A 17816-nucleotide genomic window follows, 5' to 3' on the forward strand; every position below is an offset into this window, starting at 1 on the left:
ACAGCATTTGTCATTATTGTTATATGTTAGCAATAAGATTCAGCTGGTCAGATTTTTTGGGCCACCTTGAAAATGCTGACAGATTTTCTGTGCTGTGATTGTGCTGAAGGCAGAGTAGCTCTAACCACTGTGAGAACCCAAATAAAAATCAATACCCCCCACCAAAGACCACCGTTCTGAAACACACGTTTCTCTAGAAACAGTAATAAAGCCCCTCTTTCTCTGAAGCTTCTTATTATTTTTGGATTCCATTTCTTTTTATGTGCCAATCTAGTGTATCATGCAACACATTTTGGGAGCTGGGGGCTCTGCTTACATTTAAGGGAGACAGTCCTGTCTGACCTGAGAGTGGAGGATGCTTTCCAGTGTGAAGGAATGTGAGGTATCAGGCACAGACACAGACAACGAGAGAAGGGTCACTTTATTGGTACTGAGACTGCAGAGGGACTGGGGGCTTTAGCTGTTGGCAGCTATGGTGTCCTTAATCCAGTCCACATAGTTGTAGACCTTGGTGTAGACTCCAGGCCTCCTCTTCAAGGCACAGCCATAGCCCCAGGAGACAATACCTTGGAGCTCTCCATCGCAGACCACAGGGCCACCAGAGTCACCCTGGGGTGAAGAAGGGACAGGTTGTATGGAGAGAGAGATGGAGGAGGAATATAGCTACATTCACTCTGAACCTTAAAAGACCCCTTTCCAGCTAGCTCTGTGCCTCCACGTCCTTCTATGGTGGTGGCCCATTCTCTGTTCTCCCTAAGCAGTCAGCATGCAGCCCAAGGGAGCCTTCCTCACTTCTCCATGGGCTCACTGCAGGGAACCTCCTCAACCCTGCTACATTGGGAGTTAAAATCTTTTTCCCAGATGGGGCCTGAGTATCAGTGGGAGCCTCAGCATGGGAAGGGTTGTTCAAATCACCTGGCAGGAATCTTTGCCTCCTTCAAGGAAGCCCACACAGAACATGTTGCTGGTAATCCGGAAAGGGTAGGAGAGTTTACACCTAGCCTGGGTCAGCACAGGAGCGTCCAGGCACTGCAGCTCGTCTGGGTAGTCAGCTGTGAGGATCAGGAAGAGATCAAAGAAAGTCAAAATATGGGTCAGACCAGAGAAGGAGACAATAATCTAGGATGGAACATTGAAGAGGAACACTGCCCCTGGACAGGACTCCAAAACATAAGTCCTAGCAAGGGACTCTGGCTTTTAGTTCCCAGAATGATCATTATTGAACCTAAGACATGATCATAGCAAGTTCTCCATTTGTCCTGTCTCTTGATTTTAGGAGCCAAGTCCTTGAGACTTTGCGTCTCTCTGGTGTCCAGTGCAGAGCCTGTGTGTAATGGGCACTGGAAATGTGTCTTAAGCCTGGAGGTGACAGGTTTTAAGTTAAGGGGCATGGTTTGTTCTGGAAATTGTGAGGATGGAGGGAAGTAGAAGGGCGAAGGGTCCCACTCACCACCAGAGCTCAGAGTGTTGCCCCAACCGGAGATGAGGCACTCGGTGCCAGCAGCTGGAGGGGCGGTGGGCAGAGAGATGGTGGACACGTAGTCATTGATGACGGCAGGTGTGGAGAGCTTGATCAGCATGATGTCATTGTTCAGAGTATTCCTGTTGTATTTGGGGTGGCGGATGATCTTGGTTGCATTGATGAACTGCTCAGTCCCCTCCAGGACTTCGATGTTGTGCTCTCCCAGTCTCACCTCGATGTGGCTGATGGGCAGGGCAGGCATGGTGAAGACCTTCTCTCATAGCCACGGCACCCTTCCCACCATCCCCAGGGTCCTTAAACTCCCTGCTCATGGACTGCTCGGTAGACATGGGGTGTGATGTGTGGCCCTATCTCATGGGCAGGAGAGCAGTGTGGGTCAGTGCAGGTGTGAGACCCAGAACATTTCTGCTTCAGAGGTTGGTGGTAGTGGGGTGGGGAAGAGTCAAAGGAATCCCAGAGGAAGCTGCTCCTCAACTTGCCTTCCTAGCCTCTTTCCCACAGTCTCCACAGTCACTAGCACTGTGGGCACAAGGAGCTCCCTGTAATTTTCCCAGCATTATTCACCCCAGGCCTTTGCTAACTGCACACACTGACTTCCTCCCTTCCTTTTCGGCCTGGTGAACAACACACTTCTCTGTATTCTAATCCAAGGGTAGCCATAGCATTAGAATCTCCTGGGAACTTGTTAGAAATGTAAATTCTTCGTCCTTACCCCCATCTACTGATCAGAACCTTGGGGAGGGTACCCAGTGATTTCTGCCTTAACAAGCTTGCAGGTAGTTCTGGTGCATACTTAGGTTTGAGAGTTCTTGTTGTAGGCAGTGGTTCTCAGCTCTGTCTATACACTCTACAATTACCAAGGTAGAGAGTGAAATACTCGCTGACATTCACAACCTCTTCCTGAAAATTTTGTGTTAATTGCCCTGGGATAGGACACAGGCTTCAGTATTTAAAAAAAACCTCTTTCTTAGGTGGCTTTAATGTGTGGCTAACCAGCAAAAGGTACATCCCTGCTGTTCTCACTAGCTCTGAGCATCCCAAGATCATCACTGACCGCTTTTATGACCACAGCCCTTGCTGTTTCATGGATTTACCTTGGTGTGAGACGTTCCTGTCTTGTGTTCACTCTGGTCTGCGGAGTCAGCTGCTGCCAGCAACTTTTCTTCTCCACCACCTCTCCCATCCATCTCACCCAACCTCAGTATTTGCCTGGGCTGAAGCCAAGCTCTCCCAGGCAGCCTGGCTGGGAGTTTTGCAGTGAGGCACCCCACACTTACGGCTTGTAGCAGTGACCGGCTGAAACCACCCACTGTTCGCTGATGAGGGAGCCGCCACAGAAGTGGTAGCCAGAATTCAGGGACACCTGGTAGGGGACAGAATTCTCCTCACAGGTGTTGCCCCCAACGATCTTGTCATCATCGTCAAAGGGGACAGCAACTGGAGTGGAGATGGGAAGGGAGAAGGCAAGTCAGTAGCAAGTTAGGGGTGGTGCTCCCAGCCTGCGGTTGCTTCCTTCTCATTTGAAATCCTTAAGAAGCACAGTGAGGTTACGCAAGGGAGGGATGGCTGCCACCCCTGGTGAGCATCACTGGATGTGGCTCCCAAGTCTCTGTGTCTCCAGGGCACATTGCTAGGTACCCTGTGGGTGTTCAGATCTCTCCTGGGGTCACCAGGCTGAGGTTGCAAGGAATTTCCTCACAATACTTCCAGTGGGACAGGAGTTGTTGGGATGTGGTTGTCTCACCCACTGAGTGCTTCTCTCTTTGTTCATCAGCTGTGTACCTCTCCTGGCTATTGGAGCCCTGGCTTGTCAGGATAATTTCACCAAGCTAGGAAAATGCCCTGGCTGCACAGACCTGACCATGACCAGATTCCCTCATAGCTCAGAATTGTGGAGTCAGGGCAGATTTGAGGGCAGCCCCCAGGCTCACTTTGACAGAACAAAGGTAGACGTTGTTATTGGCCAATAGGACAGCAATCCTTAACCTTGGCTGCTTGCCTTGAAATGTTACAAATCATCTGGGATGCTTAAAAACCCAGAACATAGGTTGCACCCCAGACAAATGAAGTTAGAATTTCTAGAGCTGAATCTCTGGCATGAGTAATTTTTCAACCTCTCCAGGTGCATTTGAGGTTAAGAGCAGCTATAGTAGTGCTATTCTCCTGCTGTCAGAGCCAAGCCTGAAGCCTTCTGCTGCATTTCATGGTCCAGCCCCACCTGGCCTCCCTTCTCAGCCTCTCCATTCACGTGTTGGATATGGATGAATGGCAGTGGTGGGAGTGAAATTAGGGAGAAGTTGAAACAGGTGAGGCTTAAAGTGAGCCCAAGGGGGATGGGAAATAGACATGCCAGATGGAGGAAATAGAATATTGGAGTAAAGTCAAAAGAGAAGAGGCAGCAAGAATGGAAGGACTTGTGTCTGCCAGGAAAGGGTGTGGGTGGGACCTGAGGCAGGGCGTGATACTCACCAGCAGCTCCCACAAAGGTAAGGATCAGGAATGGATTCATGGTGGTAGAGTTTCCCTGACTGGTGGTGGAGGACCCATCTTTATACCTCCTGAGGATCGGGAGAGGAGGTGTCTGTGAGGTGAAGGTCACCGCTCCTCTCAGTACAAACACACCTGCAGCTTTCCCCTTCCCAGGGTCTTGCATCAGCTCGGCTATGTTTGGCCACTCTGTGTGTTTGTGATTCACAGGTGATAAGGAAACTTGCCTTCTGAGAGCAGAGAGGGAGACCGGCTGTTTCCTGCAAGGATGCTGGGATGGGAAAGACAGGGAAAGCCAAGTCCTGGATCACACAGCTGGGCTTTCTTAGGCCGAGGAGATGATGGTTAGAAGGAAGGAGAGTGGCCTGGCTGTTTAGGAGTCTTTTTGACTACTGGGGATGTATTTAATGTACTTAAGGAAGGACAAGCGTTGGTAACAAGCTTGGCTTTTGAGTGTCCTGGATCCCCCCAGAGAGGAGGAAAGTCTTATCTAAGGCTCATTCCTGTGAAAATAAAGATGCTTCTCTCCAGTCAGGGTGCGGGCATGTCAAATCCAAGACTTTGGGAACAAGAATTCCAACACTAAGGGGTAAGGAGAAGGGAAACTCGCATTCCATAGGATTCTGGGCTTCCAGATGGCTCTCCTTCCTATCAAGGCTAAAGGATGGGAAGTGTTGCAAAGACGGAGAGGACACAGGTTAGGTAGGAACTTACTCAGTGCATCTGGAGGATGGAAAACCAGTGGTGCACTCCTCCCCGTCTACAATGTGAAGATATTTGTCTCTCTCATGTGTATCCTGTCGCACGTTCTTTTTATGCAGCCTCACGGTTGCCCTGGCAACCTGCACTCAGGGTGATGCAAACTGACCCACCTGCTCGGGGCTAACAGTCTGAACCAGAATGGCATGCCCCTGATCAGATGTCAGAGTTTGGACCACAGTAAATCTGGGTTATGATCTGATCTTAGAATCAGCAGTAGGTAGAGATTTTAGCACATGTTAAATGGGTCACATGTTGGATTCAATGATGGAAATTTAGAGGGGTGGATCTAGAATTTTCTATCTTAGATGCAGTGAGATTACACTGGGCTCAGTAGAAAGTGAATCTTTCCAGAGAATATCCTGATTTGGGCCCTACCAAGGCTACTAAACACAGTTGTGTAATTGACTGAGGCACAACGTGGCCAGAGCAGTGTGGAGATGGGAATGCTGTCTCCGCTCAAGTCTAATGGTGTAAGGAAAGAAAGAGTTTCCTTATGAGGGTGCTTTCCCTTCTCAGCAACTCAGAGCTCAGGTTGGTGATGGGCAGGAGTGAGCAGAGTTCAAGGTTGAATTGTTTGAAAGGTAAAAGTATCAGGGATGTTCTGGAGACAGTGAACCAAATGAGAAAAGATCAGAAACTTGGTAGTGAAATTGGACATGGCCAGGGGATAGAGGGAGGAAGCAAATGGAAACCAGAGAGAATTGGAAAAAAATGCCTAAGTGGTGTCTGTGGAGTTGAGAGGACACACAGAATACCTTCAGTTTCAGGTATTCTGAAATACCTTCAGTTTCAGGTATTCTGAAAGTCACGGAAAGCTTCTCTCGTGGTTCTTTCTGACTCTGGTTGCTTTGCCAAGGTCTTGAGTACAGGGAGGGTGGGCTCTGGCCGGGAGCTGCTGCTCTGGGAGATGGAAAAGTCACTTCACCTCCAGAAAGCTCATTTGATCATCTGTAAAATGGGCAATCCCATAGGTGGTTGTGATGATAAAATGAAAAAATCATTTTATCATCACAGTTCAGTTAGAAACTATCATCACAGTTCAGTTATCAAACGGGTTCAGTTAGAATGGCTGCTGAACCAGTTTCACCACAGACAGGAGACCCACTGTTCAGAGACCCCTCTCCACCCCGTACCCCCTCTAGTCAGTGATGGGCTCATAGCTAACACTGCTATATTTAGATGGTCTACGGTGTCTGACAGCTTTGCAAGAGTTTTCACGTAAGTAACAGTGGTGAATTACTTTTCATTTTTGCTGAGTTTCACAGTTTAACTTCCCACAAACATGGTAATTATGATTTGTGCAGAGCAAAATAATTTCCACTTATAGAGGAAGACAATTAGATTCAGAATGATTCTGTCTTGCCCAAGAATACAGATCTTGGCAGAGCTGACCATAAGACCAACAGAAGCCATGGAGAGCACTGTGAAGTGTAGGAATTGCTGCAGGTGGCATCAAAAAGGAGATTTATTGAGGATCGAGGCAGAGGTCCCCAGAGGTCAAACTGTACGTTTGATTCCTTCCTAGTTCTTTTCTTCCTGGCAGAAATAGATGATTGAATTCATCTTTCTTCTGGCAGCTTGTCTCAGAGCCTTACCTTGCCACAGTTCCAGACCCATCCAGGCCTTGACTGCCATGTAGATGACACACCTCTCTGCTCACGAACAACTGGCCAAGCCTGAAGTAGCCAGGTTTTGGATCATTGATAATATGGGCTTTTCCCATGTTGTCCCTAAACATGTTTTGTTTTTTCCCCTTGTCATGGGGTCTTCACAGAACTCCTCCATTAGAGAATAAGGAGAGACTCTTGCTCTAGCAACTGTAGACACCAGTGTGCACTAAACAGGGAGGTGAACCTTGGTAGAAGATGGAAAATTTGTTTGGTAAAAGGGATTTTTGGATCAGTGCTTGTGGTTCTGACTCTCTGTCTGAAACAGAACACCTAAGAATATGAGGATTTTCTGTATCTAGAGCTTGAAGTCTAGACTTCTCCAGTATTTTGTGCTCTTCCTAAAATGATCACAGTATAGTCTGAGGTCAGCTTTCTTCAAAAGGAATGACCTTACTTTCAGAGAAGACAGCTGTAGGTGGAGACTGCTACCTCATACCGTAGACTCAGATGTGTAGGACAGGTTCAGATCCAGCTGCCCAAGCTCCATTTGGAGGACATGCCATTCTTGGTACTGTTCATTCTGAACTACAGATTTCTTTCGTCTACTTCTTTAAGACATCTTTCTGGATTGTGGTTAGTGCTTAGCCCACCAAACCACTGTCCTTCAATTATAACAGTGAATTGTATCTGTGTGCTTACTATATAGCACATAACTTACTATACAGCATGTAACTCATTTAAGTTAAGAATGATTTTTTCATTTTATCATCACAACCACCTATGGGATTGCCCATTTTACAGATGATCAAATGAGCTTTCTGGAGGTGAAGTGACTTTTCCATCTCCCAGAGCAGCAGCTCCCTGCCAGAGCCCACCCTCCCTGTACTCAAGACCTTGGCAAAGCAACCAGAGTCAGAAAGAACCACGAGAGAAGCTTTCCGTGACTTTCAGCCACTTTGTTCCCCTTTTTTTCTCCTCTCCTCTCCTGCATTTTCCCCTATCTCCAGGTACAGTTCGGGATGTGGATACCTGTCCCAACACAAAAACACTTGGGGATTCATTCCTGATACCCCAATACTTCCCGATTTTCTCCCCTTTCAAGTCAGATCTCACCTACCTGTTTGAGTCAGAGAGATGTGAGTGTTAAAATCCCCGAGGAAGGAGGCAGGGGCTGTGCCCTCAGATGGTTATTGGTGAGGAGAATTTATGCTTCATTTCAGTTTAAGAGAATGTTGCTGTGTCTCTGCCTAGGACAGGTAGCCCATTGTGTCCGTGGGTGATGAGGGAAGTCCACAGAGACCCAGGATTTGTGACGTGTGGCTGCCAATGTCTGCAGAGCCAGAATTGAGCTTGAAAGGATGGGCGCTGATGGGCAGTTGTATGGTAAGTTGCTATGGGGCTTCTTGATCTCTCAAATTCCAGGTGGCAAGATCAATGCATGCTTGATGGACCCCTTCCCAGCAGGCTCTGGTGGCTGCAAACTTTTTCTGGTGTCGAAGATCCTACCACTTTACCTTTGGGTTTTCTTTGAAAAACAGACAATGAAAGACAGATGAAAACAAGAGTTCTACCAGTGGGCAGGCAATAATTCTCTTCTGGAAAAGGGATGTTTGTGGCTCTTCCCCACATTGTCCTTGAAAGAGCTTGGCTGCAGAGTGGCTATTAATAAAATGTCAAAAACACAGAAGGGGCTGGTTAGGCTGCAGAGGAAAGGGAACACTTACACATGGTTGGCCAGAGTATAAATTAGTTCATGGAAAAATTAATGCAGAAAGCATTTTGGAGATTTCTGAAATAATTTAAAACAGAACTACCTTTCCACCAAGCAATTCCTTTACTGGGCATTTACCTAAAGGAAAATAATTGTTCTGCCAAAAAGACACATGCTCTAGAAAGTCCTTAACAGCACTATTCACAGCAGCAAAGCCATGAAATCAACCTAGGTGGCCATCAGTGGTAAACTGGATTAAGGAAATGTGGTACACATACACCATGGAATACTATGCAGCCATGAAAAGAATGAAAACATGTCCTTTGCAACAACATGGATGGAGGTGGAGACCATAATCCTAAGCAAATTAACATAGGAACGCAAAACCAAATATCACGTTCTCATGTATAAGTGGGAGCTGAGCATTGGGTACACATGGACATAAAGATGGGAAGAGTAGACACTGCAACTATTAGAGGGAAGACAGAAGGAGGGTGGAAAGGGCTGAAAAACTACCTGTTGGGTACTAAGCTCACTGCCTGAGTGATGAGATCATTTGTGCCCCAAACCTCAGCATCACACAATACACCCATATAACAAACCTGCACATGTACCCCCTGAATCTAAAATAAATGTTGAAATTTTTAAATGGCAAGGAGCAGTGGCTCACGCCTGTAATCCCAGCACTTTGGATCACTGGAGGTCAGGAGTTCAAAACCAGCCTGGCCAACATAGTGAAACCCTGTCTCTACTAAAAATACAAAAAAAGAAAAAGAAAGAAAGAAAGAAAAAGAAAGAAAAAAGGAAGGGAGGGAGGGAGGGAGGAAGGAAGGAAGAAAGGAAGGAAGGAAGAAAGAAAAAGAAAGAAAGAAAGAAAGAAAGAAAGAAAGAAAGAAAGAAAGAAAGAAGAAAGAAAGAAAGAAAGAGAAAGAAAGAAAGAAAGAAAGAAAGAAAGAAAGAAAGAAAGAAAGAAAGAAAGAAAGAAAGAAAGAAAGAAAGAAAGAAAGAAAGAAAGAAAGACAGACATTAGCTGGGCATGGTGGTGGGCGCCTGTAACCCCAGCTACTTGGAAGACTGAATCACTTCAACCTGGGAGCCGGAGGTTGCAGTGAACAGAGATCATGTCATGGCACTCCAGCCTGGCTATAGTTCATCCAGAAAGAGATGTTTTGTGTAAAGGTTGAGGTGGGGTCTCTTTGACAACTCTGTGAGAAGGAGGCCCTAAGTCGTGGCAGTGGACAGAGTTGCAGCTTTCTGCCTCTTTGCCGTTTGGTCTGGACCCACAGGTGAACTGTACCAGCCTCAATCCCAAGCACACTTTCTACAGACCTTCACATCTCACGGTTCCGTGTGAGCAATGGACAAGGAAAGCTGTATGGTCTGAGAAAAGGCAACCCCTGGGCTGGCTCTCACACAGTATTTTGTCTTGAATTTTGAATAAGCCTTATTTTTTTAATCTTGTTTTGTGTTTTTCATGGTGGTGGTGGTGGTGGTTTATTTTACACAGACCACTTAGAAGAAATCCCATGGTTATCTGTCATTTTCATGCCCTGTTTTTTCTGCTGGCAATCCATCTGAGTAGGGTGACTCACTTTTCTGTGTAAAGAGTCTATGTGGCCCAGGTAGGAGGTGGAAGCAGCTGTCTGGAATGTCATGCCATTGGGATGCTTGTATCTGTGTCTTGGCTTCAGGTAACCAGCTGGGCTTTGTTAGGATTGATATGAATGGAGACAGAAAACAGTGGAAACTAACACTCCCCACCCATCCCTGTTTCTATGAAGCATTTGGTTCTTCCTTTTACACTTGAGTGATGATGATATTCAGACCAGGCATTGACATTACAGTAAGAAATGAGAAAAGTGAATCTGTCTTGTCTGTCTATCTACTGGATATATATCTCCCAAAGCAGACAAACCCAAGGCTGTACGGTGAACTAGGGTATGTGTTTCAATCCATAAAAACCAAATCCGTGTTGAACAAAGGGATGTTTATATGCAGTGACTTTCTGGGTGACCCGTGTGTATCTGTCCATTATGTGTGAGCCCTGAGCCCTGTTTTCCTCTGAAGATAGTGAGTGGTAGCCATCTCCTCACACGAACCACACATCTGGAGCACAGATGTTACTCTCAAGGTAGTTGATCTTACACATCTACTTTTACCAAACAAGTGTCTGATGCTTACTTGGGTGTATTCCACAGCATGTGGACTGCAGTCCCCTGTGTTGGCCAGGAATGCTGTGCTCCATGTAGGGGTTTTACTCTACTCATCACTGCAATTTGCATGCTGCTTCGTGGACACTTGGAGGCCTGTGCTCTGTTCCCTGTAACTGGAAGTGTGCTCTGAACATGTCTGTCTCCCTTGCCTGCTCCTGGCCCTTGGTACCAGCTCCCAGGGGTGTCCACAAGCACTGGGGACAGAAGGTGAAGGTGGAATTTCAAAGAGAAACTTGCTTGGATCTTTGGCGACAAGCTTGGATGAGCTATGGGCCCTCTCAGAATTGCCAGGAGGAGGCTTTGGCAGGTGCCAGAGGTGCCACAGGTAACCTGTCTCCATCCGCTGCGTCCAGTGGGTGAAAGCCAGCCAACATGTGACCAGAGTGGCTGGATGGTGTCACAGCCCTCAGATGTCTTTCCTTCCACCTTTTTAAAAGAGTCCCAAGTAACTCAGTTGAAGTGTCTCAAAGGTAAGAAAGTTTTATGAAAATGAATCCTTCCTCAGTTAATTGATCAAATGGGTGAATCCTGACCCTCTCCAGTTTCTTTCCCTGATCAGCGTGGGGAGCTGGTGGTAGCTGTGCGATTCACTGCGGCATCCTATCCCAAAGGCAGGGAAGACAAAAATGAAACTTGCAGAGCTGGGCTTGATTCCCAAGTCACAGTCAGGCTCCTGCTATGGTAGACCGGACATCTCTCTAGCTGCTCACAGAGATGGAACTAGGGAATTGAGGGAAGAGTTAGGGGCCAGGGAGATTTACTTGAGTCTGATTTTCTAGGTGAATGAGAAGGGAGGGCTTGGTGCCAACACATTCCTGGGAGAGGCACGTCATCACCAATAGCATTTGTCATTGTATGTTAGCAATAAGATTCAGCTGATCAGAGTTTTTGGGCCACCTCGAAGATGCTGACACATTTTCTGCGCTGTGATTGTTCTGAAGGCAGAATAGCTCTAACCACTGTGAGAACCCAAATAAAAATCAATACCTCCCCCAAGACCACCTTTCTGAAACACACTTTTCTCTAGAAAACAGTACCCCCTTTCTCCCAAGCTTCTTCTTATTTTTGGATTCCATCTCTTTGTATGTGCTAATCTAGTGTACCATGGAACACATATTTGGAGTTGCGGGCTCTCCTTACCTTTAAGGGGGACTGTTGTGTCTGACCTGAGATTGGAGGATGCTTTCCAGTGTGAAGGAGTGTGAGGGAGCAGGCACAGACACAGTGAGAACAGGGTCATTTTATTGGTATAGAGACTGCAGAGAGACTGGGGCTTTAGCCGTTGGCAGCTATGGTGTCCTTAATCTAGGCCAAATAGTTGTAGACCTTGGTGTAGACTCCAGGCTTGTTCTTCTGGGCACAGCCATCGCCCCAGGAGACAATTCCTTGGAGCTGTCCATTGGAGACCACAGGGCCACCAGAGTCCCCCTGGGGGGAAGAAGGGACAAGTTGTATGGAGAGATGGAGGAGGAATATAGCTATATTTACTCTGAACCTTAAAAGACCCCTTTGCAGGCAGCTCTGTGGCTCCACGTCCTTCTCACGGTGGCCCATTCTCTGTTCTTCCTAAGCAGACAGCATGCAGCCCAAGGGAGCCTTCCTGACTTCTCATTGGGGGCACTGCAGGGAGCCTCCTTAGCCCTGCCACTTTGGGAGTTCAAATCTTTTTCTTGGGTGGGCTCTGGCTGTCAGTGGGAGCCTCAGCATGGGAAGGGTTTTCCAAATCAACTGGCAAGAATCCTTGCCTCCCTCAAGGAAGCCCACACAGAACATGTTGCTGGTAATCCTTCCAGGGTAGGAGGCTTCACACTCAGCCTGGGTCAGCACAGGAGCGTCCAGGCACTGCAGCTCGTCTGGGTAGTCGGCTGTGAGGATCAGGCAGAGATCAAAGAAAGTCGAAATGTGGGTCAGGCTTTAGAAGGAGACAATAATCTAGGATGGAACATTGAAGAGTAACGCTGACCCTGGAGAGGGCTCCAAAACATGCATCCTGGCAAGAGGCTCTGGCTTTTAGTTCCCAGAATGATCATTGTTGAACCCCTCCCAAGACGTGATCATAACAAGTTCTCCATTTGTCCTGTCTCTTGAATTTAGGAGACAACTCCTGGAGACTTTGCATCCTCTGCTGCCCAGTGCAGAGCCTGTGTGTGATGGGCACTAGAAATGCGTCTTAAACTGGAGGTGAGAGGATTTAAATTAAGGGGCATGCTTCATTCTGGAAATTGTGAGGATGGCGGGAAGTAGAAGGGCAAAGGATGCCACTCACCGCCAGAGCTCAGAGTGTTGCCCCAGCCAGAGATGAGGCACTTGGTGCCAGCAGCTGGAGGGCCGGTGGGCAGAGAGATGGTGGACACGTGGGCATTGATGACGGCAGGTGAGGAGAGCTTGATCAGCAGGATGTCATTGTTCAGAGTATTCCTGTTGTATTTGGGGTGGCGGATGATCTTGGCTGCGTTGATGAACTGCTCAGTCCCCTCCAGAACTTCGATGTTGTGCTCTCCCAGTCTCACCTGGATGCGACTGTTGAGCAGGGCAGGCATGGTGAAGACCTTCTCCCACAGCCGGGGCACCCATCCCACCTTCCCCAGGGTCCTCACGTTCCCTGCTCATGGACAGATCTGGAGGCATGGGGTGGGGTGTGTGACCATATCACATGGGCAGGAGAGGGATGTGGGTCAGTGCATGTGTGAGACCCAGGATCTTGCTGCTTTAGAGGCTGGTGGTAGTGAGGTGGGGAAGAGTCAAAGGGATCCCACAGGAGGCTCCTCCTCAACCTGCCTTCCCAGCCTCTTTCCCACAGTCTCCACAGTCACTAGCACTGTGGGCACAAGAAGCTCCTTGAAGTTTCCCCAGCATTCTTCACCCCAGGTCTTTGCTAACTGTGCACAGTGCCTGTTCCTCCCTCCCTTCTTGGCCTGGTGAGCACCACCCTTCTGTGTAATCTAATCCAAGGGTAGCCACAGCATTAGCATCTCCTGGAAACTTGTTAGAAATGTAAATTCTTGGTCCTTACCCCCACCTACTGATCAGAACCTTGGGGATGGGACCCAGTGATTTGTGCCTTAACAAATCTGCAGGTGGTTCTGGTGCATACTCAGGTTTGAGAGTTCTTGGTATAGGCAGCGGTTCTCAGCTCTCTCTATGCACTCTACAGTTACCAGAAATAGAGTGTTATATACTCCCTGATATTCACCCCTTCTTCCTGAAAATTTTGAGTTAATTGCCCTGGGATGGGACACAGGCAACAGTATTTTTAAAAACTCTTTCTTAGGTGGCTTTAATGTGTAGCTAACCAGCAAAAGGTACTTGCCTGCTTTCCTCACTAGCTCTGACCACCCCAAGGTCATCCCTGCCTGCTTTTATGACCACAACCCTTGCTGTTTCATGGATTTGCCTGGGTGTGAGGGGTTCCTGTCTTGTGTTCACTCTCTGCTCTGGAGAGTCAGCTGCTGCCAATAAGTTTTCTTCTCTACCACCTCTCCCCTCCATCTCACCCAGCCTCAGTACTTCCCTGGGCTGAAGCCATGCTCTCTGAGGCAGCCTGGCTTGAAGCTTTGCAGTCAGGGGCCCCACACTTATGGCTTGTAGCAGTGAGCTGCTGACACCACCCACTGTTTGCTAATGAGGGAGCCACCGCAGAAGTGGGAGCCAGAATGCAGGGATACCTGGTATGGGACAGAATTCTTCTCACAGGTGTAGTCTCCAGTGATCTTGTCATCATCGTCAAAGGGGGTGCAACTAGCTTTAGAATGGTAAGGGAGAAGGCAAGTCAGTGGCATGTTAGGGGTGGTGCTCCCAGTCTGGAGTTGCTTTCTTCTAATTAGAAATGGATAACAAGCACAGTGAGGCTAGGCAAGGGTGGGAGCGCTGGCACCCCTGGTGAGCATCACTGGATGTGTCTCCCAAGTCTGTGTCTCCAGGGCACATAGCTAGGTACCTGGTCAGGGCTGAGATCTCTCCTGGGGTCACCAGGCTGAGGTCGCAAGGAATGTCCTCACAATGCTTTCAGTGGGATAGGAGTTGGGATGTGATTGTCTCACCCACTGAGTGCTTCTCTCTTTTATTCATGAGCTGTGTACTTCTCCTGGCTATTTGAGTCCTGGATTGTCAGGATACTTTGACCAAGCTAGGAAAACCCCATGATTGCATAGAACTTGGCATGACCAGCTTCCCCCATAGCTCAGATCTGTAGAGTCAGGGCAGAGTTGAGGGCAGACCCCAGGCTCACTTCGACAGAAAAAACGTAGACGTTGTTATTGGCCAATAGTACAGCAGTTCTTAACTTTGGCTGTATGCCTGGAAATGTTAAGAATCACCTGGATGCTTAAAAGCCCAGAACACAAGCTGCATCCCAGACAATAAAGTTAGAATGTCTAGAGCTGAGTCTCTGGCATGAGCAATTTTTCAACCTCCCCAGGTGCATCTGAGGTTAAGAACAACTCTAGTGGTGCTATTGGGGTGCTGTTGGAGCCAAGCCTGAAGCCTGCTGCTTCATTTCGTAGTCCAGCCCCACCTGACCTCCCTTCCCAGTTTCTCCAACCACAGCTTGGGTATAGATGAACGACAGTGGTGGGAGTGAAATCAGGGAGAAGCTGAAACAGGTGAGGCTTAAAGAGAGCCCAAAGAGGATGGGAAGTAGAGATGCCAGATGGAGGAAATAGAACATCAGAGCACAGTCAAAAGAGGAGAGGTAGCAAGAATGGAAGGGCATGTGTCTGCCAGGAAACGGTGTGGGTGGGACCTGAGGCAGGGCATGATACTCACCAGCAGCTCCCACAAAGGTAAGGATCAGGAGTGGATTCATGGCAGTAGAAAGTGCCTGACTGGTGGTGGAGGACCCATCTTTATACCTCCCTGAGGATTGGGAGAGGAAGTGTCTGTGAGGTGAGGGTCACCACTCCTCCCAGGACCAACAAACCTGCAGCTTTCCCCTTCCCAGGGTCTTGCATCAGCTCGGCTATGTTTGGCCACTCTGTGGGTTTGTGATTCACAGGTGATAAGGAAACTTGCCTTCTGAGAGCAGAGAGGGAGACCGGCTGTTTCCTGCAAGGATGCTGGGATGGGGAAGACAGGGAAAGCCAAGTACCGGATCACACAGCTGGGCTTTCTTAGGCCCTGGAGATGAGGGTTAGAAGGAGGAAGAATGGCCTGGCTATTTAAGAATCCTTTTAACTATTGGGGATGTATTTAATGTACTTAAGGAAGGGCAAGCATTGGTAACAAGCTTGGCTTTTCAGTGTCCTAGATCCCCGAAGAGAGGAGGAAAGTCTTATCTAAGGCTCCTTCCTGTGAAAATGAAGATGCTTCTCTCCATTCAGTGTGCGGGCATGTTAAATCCAAGATTTTGGGAACAAGAATACCAACACTAAGGGATAAGGAGTAGGGAGACTCAGATTCCACAGGATTCTGGGCTTCCAGATGGTTCTCCTTCCTACCAAGGCTTAAGGATGGGAAGTGTTGCAAAGAAGGAGGGGGCACAGGTTATGTAGAAACTTACTCAGTTCATCTGGAGGATGGAAAATCAATGGTGCACTCCTCCCTTTCTTCAATGTGAAGACATTTGTCTGTCTCATGTGTATCCTGTCATAGGATACACATGAGCCTTACTTTTCATGCAGCCTTACTGTTGCCCTGGCAACCTGCACTCAGGGTGATGCAAGGTGACCCACTTGCTCGGGGCTGATTGCATTAACCAGAATGACATGGCCCCGATCAGATGTCAGAGTTTGGACCATGGTAAATCTGGGTTACAATCTGATCTGAGAATGAGCAGTAGGTAGGGATTTGAGCACATGGTAAATAGGTCACATATTGGGTTCAATAACGAAGATGTGGATGGCTGGGTCTAGAATGTCTTAGATTCAGTGAGATTATGCTGGGCTCAGTACAAAGTGAATATTCCCAGAGAATATCCTGATTTGGGCCCTACCAAGGCTACTAAGACACAGTTGTGTAATTGACTAAGGTGCAACTTGGCCAGAGCAGTGTGGAGATGGAGATGCTGTCTCCGCTCAAGTCTAATGATGTAAGGAAAGAAGGAACTTCCTTATAGGGTGCTTTCCCTTCTTAGCAACTCAGAACTCAGGTTTGTGATGGGCAGGAGTGAGCTGAGTTCAAGTTTGAATTATTTGAAAGGTAGAAGAAGCAGGGATGTTCTGGAGACGATAAACAAAATGAGCAAAGCTCAGAAACTTGGTGGTGAAATTGGACATGGCCAGGGGGATAGAGGGAGGAAGAAATGGAAACCAGAAGGAATTGGAAAAAATGCCAAAGTGGGGCCCATGGAGTTTAGAGGACATACAGAGTACCTTTGGGTTCAACTCCTGGCATGGCCGCTGAGCCAGCTTCCCCACAGTCTGGAGACCCACTGCTCGGAGACCCCCTCTCCACCTTAATTACTGATGAGCTCTAATCACTGATGGGCTCATACCTAACACTGCTATATTTAGATGGTGCATGGTGCCTGACAGTTTTACAAGAATTTTCACAGAAGCAACAGTCATGCATTGTTTTCATTTTTGGTGAGTTTCACAGTTTAACTTCCCACAAACATGCAAATTATAATTTGTGCAGAGTAAAAGTATTTCCATTTATAAAGGAAGAGACTGAGATATAGAATGATTCTGTCTTTCCCAAGAATACAGATCTTGGCAGAGCTGATCATAAGGCCAACAAGCCATGGAGTGCATTGTGAAGTGTGGGTATTGCCGCAGGTGGCATCTAAAAGGAGATTTATTGAGGATCAAGACAGAGGTTCCCAGAGGACAAACTGTACATCTGATTCCTTCCTGGTGCCTTTCTTCCTGGCAGACAGAGACGACTGAATTCATCTTCCTCCTAGCACCATGCCTCAGAGCCTTACGTTGCCACATTTCCAGACCCATCCAGGCCATGACTACCCTGTAGATGACACACATTTCTGCTCACGAATAACTGGCCAAATCTGAGGTAGTCAGGTTTTGGAGCATTGATAATATGGGCTTTTACTTTGTTGTCCCTAAACATGTTGTTTTATTTTGCCCCTTGTCATGGGGTCTTCACAGAACTCCTGCCTTAGCGGATAAGGAGAGACTCTTGCTCTAGCGAGTGTAGACACCAGTGTGTACTAAACAGGGATGTTAGCCTTGGTAGAAGATGGAAAATTTGTTTGGAAATAGGAATTTTTGGATCGGTGCTTGTGACTCTGATTCTCTGTCTGAAAGGGAACACCCAAGAATATGAGGATTTCTGTATCTAGAGCTTGAAGACTAGCCTTCTCCGGTATTTTGCGCTCTTCCTTAAATGATCACAGTATAGTCTGAGGTCAGCTTTCTTCAAAAAAGACGGATCTTACTGGCAGAGAACATAGCTATAGATGGAGACTATTACCTCATACTATAGACTCAGATGTGTAGGATATGTTCAGATCCAGCTGCCCAAGCTCAAATTGGATTACATGGCATTCTTGGTACTGTTCATTCTGAACCAGAGATTTCTTTGTCTACTTCTCTAAGACATCTTTCTGACTTGTGTTTAGTGCTTAGCACACCAAACCACTGTCCTTCAATTAT

General features: G+C 47.5%; 1 protein-coding gene and 2 gene segments (V, D, J or C); all 3 read right to left on the reverse strand.

Annotated features, from left to right (window-relative positions):
* LOC101002206 overlaps positions 1 to 17816 on the reverse strand; it is a 203862-nt gene that overhangs the window by 68331 nt on the left and 117715 nt on the right. The window contains 1 exon segment of the C gene segment in view: positions 3430 to 3435. Within this exon segment, the coding sequence occupies positions 3430 to 3435 (6 nt within the window).
* Positions 1 to 17816, reverse strand: part of LOC100999905 — a 221769-nt gene that overhangs the window by 58935 nt on the left and 145018 nt on the right.
* On the reverse strand, positions 407 to 3363 carry LOC101000241 (putative trypsin-6). Its single transcript, XM_031664951.1, has 5 exons — positions 3345 to 3363; positions 2761 to 2920; positions 1451 to 1704; positions 916 to 1052; positions 407 to 609 (listed from the first exon to the last, which is right to left on the reverse strand). The coding sequence occupies exons 1-5, from the start codon at positions 3361 to 3363 to the stop codon at positions 457 to 459; spliced, it is 723 nt and encodes a 240-aa protein (XP_031520811.1). The 3' UTR covers positions 407 to 456.

The sequence above is a fragment of the Papio anubis genome, chromosome 4, assembly GCF_008728515.1.
Source record: "Papio anubis isolate 15944 chromosome 4, Panubis1.0, whole genome shotgun sequence".
Taxonomy (NCBI): Eukaryota; Metazoa; Chordata; class Mammalia; order Primates; family Cercopithecidae; genus Papio; species Papio anubis.

Coding starts and splice junctions, on each gene's coding strand:
- LOC101000241 (XM_031664951.1), bottom strand. Junction 1,705..2,760: donor GCCGGTCACTGCTACAAGCC/GTAAGTGTGGGG, acceptor CCTGCCCATCAG/CCACATCGAGGTGAGACTGG. Junction 1,053..1,450: donor CAACACTCTGAGCTCTGGTG/GTGAGTGGGACC, acceptor TGATCCTCACAG/CTGACTACCCAGACGAGCTG.